This window comes from Neovison vison, chromosome 6 (genome assembly GCF_020171115.1).
Source record: "Neovison vison isolate M4711 chromosome 6, ASM_NN_V1, whole genome shotgun sequence".
Lineage (NCBI taxonomy): Eukaryota > Metazoa > Chordata > Mammalia > Carnivora > Mustelidae > Neogale > Neogale vison.
The window spans coordinates 116,296,588-116,308,740 of record NC_058096.1 but is presented as its reverse complement, the minus strand read 5'-3'; the positions used below and the strand labels follow the sequence as shown (position 1 = coordinate 116,308,740).

Sequence of the window (12,153 nt, the reverse complement as noted above, 5' to 3'; positions counted from 1 at the left end):
GAGTGTGTAGTGAAGGAGCCTGATCTACAGAAGGTGGGGGAGAGAACAGCAACAACAGTGGCCTCCCCCCAACTAATGACATCGAAACAAATAGTAATAAGTCATATAATCAAGATATAAACAAACACAAAACATGAGAATATTGAGAACGATGAGCAGTCATCTGAAATCTTTATGTAAGAGGTTTCTCACCTGAAAGTATAATGTGAGGTTTTGACAAAGTGACCATGGGAGAGCCTTCCAGACAGACAGAAGGTAAATGCTCAAGCAAAGCCTCAGGAATGGAAATATGTTCGTGGAACAGCAGATAACAGTTTGGCTAAGTGTGAAGAGGAGCGAGAGCAAAGACTGGAATAATGGGTATTGTCTATAATGAGGCCTAGAATAGAGGTGGAAGATTTGGGGTTTTATGTTTAGTGGAATTGGTATTTATAATCTTCCAGTCACACTGATAAAGGATTCTTAGAAGTAAGAGGGAATTGGATTTGGAGGTACAGGAGGAAGCCTGAGGAAAAGCCTGGAGCAAGGCTGCCATGAGAACCTTTATATGATCCTGCTAGGAGTAATTGAAGAGCTTTAAGAGCTTGCTAATCCATATCAAGTCAATGTGTCACTTAAAATTTTTAACCAATCAAAAAAAATTTTTTAACCAATAAGACAGAAACTTCCTAACAAGTCATTAAAAATTAAAGATTAATTTTATGTGGTGGTGTTTAAAATGCCTGTCTAATGCTTGACTTTACCCAAAGTGTGAAAAACACAGCAGAAACAGCGAAATGCCTGTGAGATGGGACATCCTGGGGAAAGCTTGGAACAGAGGGCTGAGGTTTATCGTAACATCTGCTGTTACAGCAAGACCTATAAAAGTAAAATGTACTTAACTTGACTATTCATCACTGCAGACAGTGATGAGGAAGAATTTATTTACCAGGAAACTTGTCTGAATAAATATACCCATATTACCAGGGAGAAAATTGTCAACAAACAGCATCTATTTCAAATGTTTTAAAGCCCCCAAACACTTACACTACTGTTGTGCTTTGTGTGTATTTACTTTGGTTTCGACAGAGGTAGTGTTTGACTCTTCAGTAACTGAGGTGTCTCTCGCAGGTGGGCTACCCAAATGTTGGTAAGAGTTCCACAATCAACACCATCATGGGTGACAAGAAAGTGTCTGTGTCTGCCACACCTGGCCACACCAAGCATTTCCAGGTATTTCTGCAGCATCGACTTCTCAGATTCCTCCCTCTGAGTGCTTCTTTGAAGGTCCTTGCTGCTCGTGTGCTGGTCTTTTCCCTTCCTCTGCTTTGTGCCCAGCATAAACTTCTCACTTACCTTTCAGACCCTCTACGTGGAACCTGGCCTCTGCTTGTGTGACTGCCCCGGCCTGGTGATGCCATCCTTCGTCTCTACTAAGGCAGAGATGATTTGCAGTGGAATCCTCCCAATTGACCAAATGAGAGACCACATCCCCCCTGTGTCACTAATATCCTTTCCGCTTTATAAAAATTGGTTATTCTTGTGTATATTAGGGCTTCAAGTTTGTTTGGGACATTGCTTTGCATTGGATAAATTCACAAATGCTATTGAATGGAAAAACCTGAAATACTGGCTAGTGATCTTTCTAAGTTTATACAATGAGGTAGCCGCAGGACTTTGGGAGGAAGACCTCACGTCCCAATGGCAACTGTGTCGCCTGTTATCAGCGGGAGAGCCCGGGCTTTGGATCTCGGCTCCCAGTTGAATCCTGACACTGGTGTTAGACTATTTCTATTACCTTTGTAAGCTTGCATAACCTTCCAGAAACATTACTTTTCTGAAAAATTCCAAAAAAACTACTTCACAGTTGATGATCTCACAGTGAGAATTGTAATCATTTCATCCAACATTATTGCATGCTTACTGTGTGCTCCACACAACACTTACCAAGTAATCTCATTTAATTCTTAAAGCAGCCCTTGACGTGGGTACTGCTGCTATTCACATTTTTTCAAGCTTGAGGAAAGTCAGGCACAGAGAACTTAAACAATTTGCCAAGATCTAGCAGCTAGTAAGCAGCTGATTAGGAACTCTTTCACCTCCCAGCATAATGAGTTACCTTCTGTGAAGCATCTAGAATAGTGTCTGACATGAAAAAAGTATTCAGAGACAAACCTTTTAAGAACCATGGTGTCTTAAGGTTTTATCGTTCTTACAAGCCAGCATGTTAGCCTGTTTACTATTCTGTGTGCGCTGGTGGGAGACAGGTGACTCCCTGAGACCGGCTCACCAATCTGTTAGTTCCTAGGTAGGGTAAGTTATAGTTCTTGACATGATCCTTCATGACCTCCCTGAAGGCCACAGCTTTTCATGCACCTCAGTTTAATTTCTCTGTAAGAGAATGAGGAAGAAAGAATTCATTTAGGATAGGTAAAATATAGTGTATTGCTAAAATAGAATAGTACACAATAGTTAAAAAGACTGCACTGCATTAAGTCTACCTGTAGTGACCTGGGTAAATCTGAAAACATTACACATACACTCTGACACCATTTCTGTAAAAACTGTCATCTTGCAGAAGCATACTTTGAATTAATAGGTACTGGTGAATGTCAAAGTCTGCAAAGTGGCCTAGTGACTGCACACAGACTCCCATACCTCCAGGGGGCGAGGTGGGGCTGGTACAGTGTTTGAAAGGTTTGCATTTTCAGCACTTTTTTTTTAAGATTTTTTTTTTTTAATTTATTTATTTGACAAACAGACATCACAAGTAGGCAGAGAGGCAGGCGGGTGGTGGGCGGGGCAGGGAAGCAGGCTCCCTGCTGAGTGGAGAGCCCGATGCGGGACTTGATCCCAGGACCCTGAGATCATGACCACTGAGCCACCCAGGCTCCCCTTTGGTACACTGTTTTTTTACATTTTTTTTTTTAATAGATTTTATTTATTTATTTGCCAGAGACCAAGGGAGAGAGAGCGAGCGAGCACAGGCAGACAAAGAGGCAGGCAGAGGGAGAGGGAGAAGCATGCTCCCTGCCAAGCAAGGAGCCCGATGTGGGACTCAATCCCAGGACCCTGGGATCATGACCTGAGCCGAAGGCAGCTGCTTAACCAGCTGAGCCACCCAGGCGTCCCCAGTACAGTGTTTTAATAGATGACATTGTTACTTCCTCTTGATAGTTGGGAACACATGTTACACTGAATGCTTCTCTGTATATTTTCAACTTCTCTGTGAATTAGTAATCAGTTACGTACTGAGTACTTATCACAAGCCAGGTTAGGTTGGGTTCCATGGAGGCTACAGGCATCAATCAGCCGTGGATCCTGCCCTTGCCAGATTCAGTTGGGGGGTGGTCAGATGGAGCATGTCCATGAATAACTGGTACAAGGTAGCATGGGGTTTAAAGGAAGAAAAAGTATTCAGAAATTAGTGAGTAACTACCCTTCTTTTCTGGAGAGGTAAAAAGGTTTCTGTCCTGGAAGTGCTGAATTAGGAAGCATGTGTCTGAAGCTGTGGTGGGGAGGGGTTCAGTTCAAGGGAGTGGATTCCTTGACAAGCCTATGTTTGCCAGAATATTCCAAGACATGTCTTAGAAGCTACCTATGGCATTAATATCATAAAGCCTAGAGAGGATGAAGATCCGCATCGACCTCCAACATCAGAAGAACTATTGACAGCTTATGGATGTGAGTTGTGATTTATTTTTAAAATATGAACGAAAAAGTAACAATATAGTTAATGAGAGACCTACTCCTGCAAAGATACAAATTCACATTATTCCTTAGTATTTGCCATGTCCTTTACATTGTTAGTACTTCTGTTGTCTCTGTTGGCCTTGCCCACAAGCTATCCTGCAGGTGGGTTCAGAGTGCAACAGTGAGGGAGGGAGAGCTGACCACTGCCTGAGTAGTAGATTACTTTATTGTGTTAAGCGCTTCCTGGAGTTAGAGAAGGAGATCGTTTGAGTCCCTGGACGACTCTTCAGGTCTGCCCTTTGTGGACCTTGACAGTAGCAATCAGTCCCACTCCAGGGGAGACATGATTTCCCCTGCCCTCCTGGTCTCCAGCCCCTCCCTGTAGGAAGCCTACATGCAGACAGTGTCAAAAGCTCTGGGGGCATGCCAGCAGCTGTCCCGTGTGTTGAAGAAAAGGCCCTTAGGGCATTCACTGGTTTATTGGTACTCAGGTGTAGACATGCATTCTGACTGAAGCCATGTTGGCTTTTTCTGGAGTCTTCTCCCAAACAGAAGTGAAGGAATGTTAGGAAGAAAATGAATATGCTGTGATAGTAGGATAGGAGAGTTGTGAGGGCAGCATGGAAAAGGAAGTCCTCAGAAATTGGGACAGAGTGGAGCATGGTCAAGAAGGGGACACAAAACAGTCTCCCTTGCTTCCTTCCATCGGTCCCTTGAAAACCTTGTTTGACTTTAAAATGAGTCCATCACTCTCCCACCTCTCTGTCTTAACCCAGTGCTACATGGGAGCTAGCTACCTATCATTCTTCAGCTGATTGTGGTTTATTTACCTTAAATAGAAACTTTAAAGGTGGTCTGGAGGAACCTTTGTCTACCTAAAGAGATAGCGTTAGAAACATTTCCACACATCTGTGGCATACATGCCTTTAAAGGAACTGCCACCAGTGGGGAAGGAATTCAGGTTATTTGAGTGATTTGATAAAAGAGAAAAAAAACATGTATTTTTTTCACAGAGAAAGGTGATTTGATATGAAACACACTTAAACCATAACTTGAACTTAGGTTGAGAGACTTTTATTTTTTTAAGGTTTCATTTATTTATTTGACAGAGAGAGAAGGAACACAAACATGGGAAGTGGGAGAGGGAGAAGCAGGCCTCCCGCCGCTGAGCAGGGAGCCTGATGCGAGGCTTGATCCCAGAACCCTGAAATCATGACCCTAGCCGAAGGCAGACTCTTAATAACTGAGCCACCCAGGCACCCCTAATTGAGAGACTTTAAAGAAGAATGAATACTAAGCAGTTTTGATGAGAGTGGTGTAGTCACAAAATCATAGAACTAGAAAAGACCTTAAAGATCACACCACCTTTCACCTCCTTTTCTTTTTTCTTTTTTTTTTTCACCTCCTTTTCTTAAGACAAGTAGTCTGAAATCAAGGGCATGAAATGACTTGCCCACGATGGTGTCTGGTCAGTGGTATAGCCTGGATGAGAACCTGATTCCTAATCCCGAACTCTCTCTGGGACCAGAGCCTGAAAGATGGGGAAAGGTGGACCTCCACTGCACCTTCCATTTATTTTGATTTCAGATAGAAAGAAAAGTAATTGAGTTTGAGTTTTTTAAGATTTCTCATCTAAATCTGATAAAATCAGAATAAAAATAGATGACCACATATGTACAGTTTCTGAGATCATCTGCAGAATAGTTTCTGACAGTTCATTTTAAAAGATGTTGCTAAATTTTAATTTACATTTCTTTAAATACTAGTGAAATGGGACATCTGTCCATATGTTAGCCATTTCTGTTTCTTCTGGGAATCACCTTTTTGTAAGCATCTTTTGTTCTGTTAATGATTTGTAGGAGTTCTTCATGGTTTCTTTGGTCCTGTAGACATTAACAATTTTTTTTTTTTTAAGATTTTATTTATTTATTTGACAGAGATCACAAGTAGTCAGAAAGGCAGGCAGAGAGAGATGGGGGAAGCAGGTCCCCTGCTGAGCAGAGAGCCCGATGCGGGGCTCGATCCCAGGACCCTGAGATCATGACCTGAGCTGAAGGCAGAGGCTTAACCCACTGAGCCACCCAGGCACCCGACATTAGGCACCCGACATTAACAATTTTTAATAGCCTTTTTTTTTTTTTTTTTTTCCTTTTTGGCTTGATGGCGTTTGGTGTTTTACTTGGGGAGAGTCTTCCCTATCTAAGGACAAAATTGTTTCCCTCTAATATCTTTTTTTTAATACTTTAGATTTTTAATCTGCCTACATGTATTTTTTTTATATTATGTGAACTAGAGTTTTATTTTCTTCCAAAATGGCAGAGCCTGCTACACAGCTAGTAGGTGAGGAAGCCGAGTTTTGAACCCCACCTATCTCTGCCAAAGCCTATATTCTTATCCGCTATGCTTTGCTACTCCCTCTAATTGAGTCAGTATTAGAGGGATCTTTGCAGTATGTTTGAGAAGCTGAAAAAAGCATAGCTAGATCACTAAACAAGAAGAGACTTACTGTTTTCCTTTGGTGTTGCTAATAATAGTGACAACATAGCATTCTAGAGGTAGCCTCCATGATTAAATGTTCATAAAATGAAGAGATGAAAGAAATAACTGGAGTAGAGAGAAATTGAATGTCTCTGTTACCACTTGGTGCTAGGATATCAGAACAGTATCGTCTGTTCATCTGGATTGCCAGATGTCTTTATAGTGCTAACCAGATGATCTTCTGCAGTGATGGTTGCTTTTTGAAAGCTAGTGACTCAAGGGTGCCTAGGTGGCTCAGATGGTTAAGTGTCTGCCTTCGGCTCAGGTCCTGATCTCCAGGTCCCAGGATTGAGCCCCATGTTGGACTCCCAGCTCAGCGGGGAGTCCTCTTCTCCCTTTGCCTCTCCCCACTGCTTATGCTCCCCCTTCCCCCCTGCTCCTCCCACCCCCGGCCAAATGAATGAAAATCTTTTTTAAAAAATAAAGCTAACAAGTCAGGATGCACAGTTAGTGGGGTAACAGACTAAATTTCCATCACCCGGTTGTCTTTGTTGTGACTTCGGTTTTGCACCGTTATTTGCCTCACAGACATGCGAGGATTCATGACAGCGCATGGGCAGCCAGACCAGCCTCGGTCTGCTCGCTATATCCTAAAGGACTACGTCAACGTAAGTGAGCCCGGCTCCTTGTTGCTCTGGAGTAGATAGGCCTTCATTCTCACACTGTGCTTTTAGATGCTGGCAGCCTGTTAAGTTAGAAAAGAGATACTTCCTCACTGAGGTTGTGTTGTCAGGCCACATGGGCAAGGTTCTCGCGGCTCTTCTGGGTAAGGGGATCCGCAGCCTTGGCCAGACGTTCTTGACCAGGGCAGCTAGCGTCATCTGGACCTGGCATGTCACGAGCAGTGTAAGGCGAGGCAGAGGGCGCTGCACCTATCATCGGTGAAAGTGAGAAAATGGTGCCTCTGGTTTTTCCATCTCCCGCAGCCCTTGCTGGTTCCTGTGACAGTTGTGTCCCCGCCCTCCCTGCAGTGTAGCTGGTCATGTGCCTTTCTCCCTGCGCATGCCCTCATAACAGCAGCACTCCCAGCGAGCCCTGCTGAGGGCAGTGCGAAATGTTTTCTTTGTGTCACCTCGTTAAAAACACACAGCGAGTCTATGAGGTTATTATTCTCATATTACAAATGAACAGTTGCCAAGTTTGGGGTTTTCCTTGTAAGTAAAATAAGAATTAATAGTACCTATCTCATGAGATTATTATGGGAAATAAATGAGAAAAATACAGGTATGTGGAGACACACACACCACTAAGCTCAGGGCCTCACACATAATTAACCCCCAATAGTATGTATGGGTTAAGCTGAATTCTTTTCACAAAAAAAGCATTCTGGATCTCCAGTAATAACTGGCTATGAGGATTTGGCTTTGTTCGGCCTTCTCAGTGCCATGTCAGCAGAGCTCTGGCAAGCACAGGAGTCAGATTGGGCAGCATACCCTCTCGCCTTCAGTTCTGGAAGAAAGAAGTTAGTAGAATACTCGTATTGATAAATTGTGTATTGATTCACCATTTATAAAACTGTGGAAGATGAGTTAAAACCAACCACAGTTTATAGAGTGCTTACAGTGGAAGTGGAAAATCTGCGCCCAGTGAGCAACCGCGGCCAGCCCAGTGTCCCCATTAGTATCGTCTCACTGTCCAGTTGTGTCCTGGTTTTTGTTTTGGAAAATATTTATCCTAAGTCTACTCATGTCAGTGTACTGAAGAACACTTCTGTAGAAAATGCAGACAAGGTAAAAAGGAGCACAGTCATGTGTTCGTTAGGGCTGTGGTTATAGGTGACAGAACTCTGCTCAGCTCTCTGCATCAAAAAGCAGGAAGCTTGCCAGAGGGTGCCTGGCGGAGATAGCTTCTCAGAGGACTTTTTCTTCTGGGATAACACACACGGCACCTGTGATGTGCTGTTACGCTTCTTGTTGTCTTTGTAGGGTAAACTTCTGTACTGTCATCCTCCTCCTGGAAGAGACCCTGTGACCTTTCAGCAGCAACACCAGCGACTCCTAGAGAACAGAACAAATGGTGGTGGACTGAAAATACATTCAGGCAGAAGTAAAAAAGTAATACAGATTGAAAATATAGTTGATAAAACTTTTTTCCATCAAGTAAGTTTTAAAGTTTTTCTTTACTTTCTGATCCAACACATTTTATATAGCAGTTTTGTTGAAATACTCATTCACATAGCATAAAATTCACTCTTTTAAAATACAATTCAGTAGTTTGTTCTATATTCAGAGTTATGCAACTATCATCATAATTTTAGAACATTTTTTCATTCTAGAAAGACATACTATACCCATGAGCAGTGACTCACCATTCCCCTCTCCCCCCAGCCCCTGCCAGTCCCTCATCTACTTTCTCCTAGATAGATTGGCCTATCCAGATAAATAGAATCACCCACTCTGTGGTCTTTTATGACTTGCTTCTTTGAACTTGGCATCATGACATCAAGGTTCATCCATGTATCAGTACTTCTTTTTTATTGCCAAATAATATTCCATTGAATCGATAGACCACATTTTTTTTATTTATCTGTAGATGAAATTTGGCTGTTCTTTCTTCTGTGCTACTGTGAACATTCATGTACAAACTTTTGTTTGAACATAAGATTTTTCAGTTCTTTGGGGTATATAATTAGGAGTAGGATTGCTGGGTCCAGTGGTAACTCCATGTTTAACATTTGATTTACCACCAAACTTTCCGAAGTGACTGTGCCATTATACATTCCCACCAGCAGTGTATGAGGGCTCTGATTTTTACATCCTTACCAGTATTTCTTTTATATATATATTTTTTTAAATTTTTTTATTTAATTTTTTTTAGTTTTTTTTTTTTTTTTAATTCATTTGAGAGAGATATAGAGACAGAGAGAGGACAAGCAGGGGGAGAGGCAGAGGGAAGGGGAGAAGCAAACTCCCTATTGAGCTGGCAGCCCAACTTTGATCACAGGACCTAGAGATGATGACCTGAGCCAAAGGCAGATGTTTAACCATCTGAGCCACCCAGGCGCCCCATTACCAGTATTTCTTTTCTGTCTTTCATTTTAGCCATTCTAGTATATGTGAAGTGGTATGTCATGATTTTGATTTGTATTTCCCTAAGGATAAATGATGTTGATAATCTTCTCATGTGCTCATGAGCACATGAATGTCTTCTTTGGAGAACACTTATGCTGTTGAGTTATAAGAATTCTTTATATGTTCCAATATAAGCCTTTGTCATAATATGCAAATATTATTTACCATTAAGTGGGTTTTCTGAGCCAATACATATTAATTTTAAAGAACAAATATATATGTAGAACAGTTAAATCCTGTAACTGTATTTAATATATTTATTAAATGCTTTTGTGACTGCTACAGCCAGAAAAGTTGGGGTGGGGCATGGGTCATCTGTATCCAGAAAATGAGTCTTACTATATTTATATGATGCTTTATTTGTGTCCCTCACACCGTTTGTTAAGGTGGGCCAAGCAGATAGTATTGTCCCCATTATTTACCATTGAGGACACTGAAGCCCACGGAATTTAAGTGACTTATTCAAGGACACTTGTCTTAAATGGCAAAGCTGAGATAGAACTTAGATTGTTGTGGCTCCTGGTTTGAATTATTTTCAGTCTTACCAATATTTAGAAGGAAATTTAATGATATGCAGAAAGATTACAGGTTCTTCCTTGGGCCTACTATTGGCATGCAAAACGTGTAAATGGAAGTTTTAAGTGTTTACACAATGTTTCTAAAGGTCATGTGCAAGAAAGCTAAAAAGTCACAGATACCAAAGCTTTAGCCTCTAGAGTAACATTTTACTATTATAAGAAGATCATGAAATACTGCTTTGCATTTCCAGAATGATGAGGGATTTTTTTTTTAACTCAGTGAACTTAAAATTTGTTTAGTTCTTTTTGTTTGTTTGTTTGTGTTCCACTTAAGTCACAAGTTTACAAAAACTTTTTTGTGCACTTTCTATGTGTGCCTACTATGCTAGGACCTAGGATACCAAAATGAATAAGACACTGTTTTCAAGGAGATCACATTCTAGCTAAGGGGAGATGGGCAAGTTAACAAATAACATGACCTACCAGGTCTGGGCAGAGGTGTAAGTCAAGTACTTTGTGAACCCAGACTAGAGAGCAGTTCCTCCTGGGGCAGGGAGGAGAGTAGGCGAGTGAAGCTACGGAGGGGTGAGGAGACCTCAGCCGGACTCTGACAGACAGCTAGAAATGTGCCAGTGCAGGGAATAGTGAGGGCACGCCCCGGGCAGGGGGAGTAGTCTGAACAAAGGCATGAAGAGATGGGGGTGTGGGTTCTCTGAGTAAACAGTCCATGCTGTCAGTAGCCTGTGCACATTGTGAGGGAACAGGAACTCGATTCCCCAGGCTGCAGGGAGCCACCAGGGGCTTGTGAGGACAGGAAGAGGAATATGTGAGGAGAAGTCTAGTGGAAGCCTGGACCCTAGATGAGAGGAGTCTGCAAGACTCCTCTCACTTGCAGTAAAAGTCGGTGAATACCAGGCTTAGAGCCGGTTGGTGGAGAGGAGGGGATAGATGCACCAAATCCTACAGCCTGCAATCCAGAGAACTCAGTGGCTGGGTGTATGCAATACACGAGGAAGGCAATGGGAGTGCTCTGTTGTGGCTAGTGAGAGATGGTATTTGAAGCTCTGGGACTAAGCAAAGTTGAGGACAAAGAATGCACTGAAGACAGAATGCTGAGAAACTTATTTAAGAATGGGGAGAGAGAGGCGCCTGGGTGGCTCAGTCAGTTAAGCGTCTGCTTTCAGCTCAGGTCATGATCTCAGTAGGGGAGCCTGCTTTTCCCTTTGCCTGCCACTCTTTCTGCTTGTGTGCTCACTCTCTCTTTCTGAAAAATAAATCTTTTTTTTTTTTTTTCTTTTTTTTTAAGTGAGAGAAAGGAGCGTGAAGGAAGTGGAAGTCTGCTGTCTTAGAGTTCTCGATAAGTAATTCTGTGCTCACATCTCAAATAATGCTGTCTTACTTCCTAGGAAAATGTGAGAGCTTTGACCAAAGGAGTCCAGACTGTGATGGGCTACAAGCCAGGGAGTGGCCTGGTGACTGCAGCTACTGTGAGCTCTGAGAGCAGGACTGGGAAGGCCTGGAAAAAACATGGCAACAGAAATAAAAAAGAGAAAAGTCGCCGACTCTACAAGCACCTGGATACGTGAATGTGGGCTGTGACAGAAATGGCCTCTGCCTTGTGCATCCAGAATAGAAGAGGAGATGTTCTGGCCTGCGATGCTGTGGCCACACCAAACAGTCTGTATCCAGACAGAGAGGCTCGTTGGGGCACAGACTCTCACACAGTCATCTTGGAGCTCCAGAAACCTTGTCTTAAACTTAAGAACTTAAGATGAGGGAACGAATGAGTATATGTGTGTGAGAACAGATACACTGATGCATACTAATTTGTAAGTTGGGGTTTTTTTTTGAAAAGTACTAAAATTAAATTGCCACTGACAGATGTTTTATTGGTTTATGTAGACACACTGCCATTTGGACATTTTACGTTCTTTAAACAGTTTGAATTTGCAAGACATGACTGGGATTTTAGATGGCTTCTTTGGGGAACATTATTTAGGTTAATGATTCTCAACCTCACACATGCCCAGCACACCCCTGGGATGACAGAAGGCATATCAGATCTTGGAATAGGGGACTGGCGTGTGTAGTTTCCAGAAACTTCTGGAGAGCACGACCTTCCATGGAAAATCTCCATCAACGTGAGCCGCTACTACAGAAGGAAGCAAGCGGTTTTTTTGTGGCTAACTGCAGGGGTGAGAAAATCGGGGGATAAGCAGCTAGATTTTGTTTTAGTCATAGGGATCCCTGATCACCTTGGTACTTATAACCATCAAGAATGACAAAGATAGGGGCATCTGGGTGGCTCGGTCAAACATCTGCCTTTGCCTCAGGTCATGATCCCAGGATGCTGG

General features: G+C 42.5%; 1 protein-coding gene across 1 annotated transcript in view; it reads left to right on the top strand.

Annotated features, from left to right (window-relative positions):
• LSG1 (large 60S subunit nuclear export GTPase 1) overlaps nucleotides 1–11,681 on the top strand; it is a 32,531-nt gene extending 20,850 nt beyond the window's left edge. Inside the window, exons 9-14 of the mRNA XM_044252036.1 lie at nucleotides 1,111–1,212; nucleotides 1,343–1,486; nucleotides 3,540–3,663; nucleotides 6,739–6,818; nucleotides 8,136–8,309; nucleotides 11,206–11,681. Of these exons, the coding sequence (XP_044107971.1) occupies nucleotides 1,111–1,212; nucleotides 1,343–1,486; nucleotides 3,540–3,663; nucleotides 6,739–6,818; nucleotides 8,136–8,309; nucleotides 11,206–11,385 (804 nt within the window). The 3' untranslated portion in view covers nucleotides 11,386–11,681. The remainder of the gene's footprint in view (nucleotides 1–1,110; nucleotides 1,213–1,342; nucleotides 1,487–3,539; nucleotides 3,664–6,738; nucleotides 6,819–8,135; nucleotides 8,310–11,205) is intronic.
• The last annotated feature ends 472 nt before the right edge of the window (nucleotides 11,682–12,153 follow it).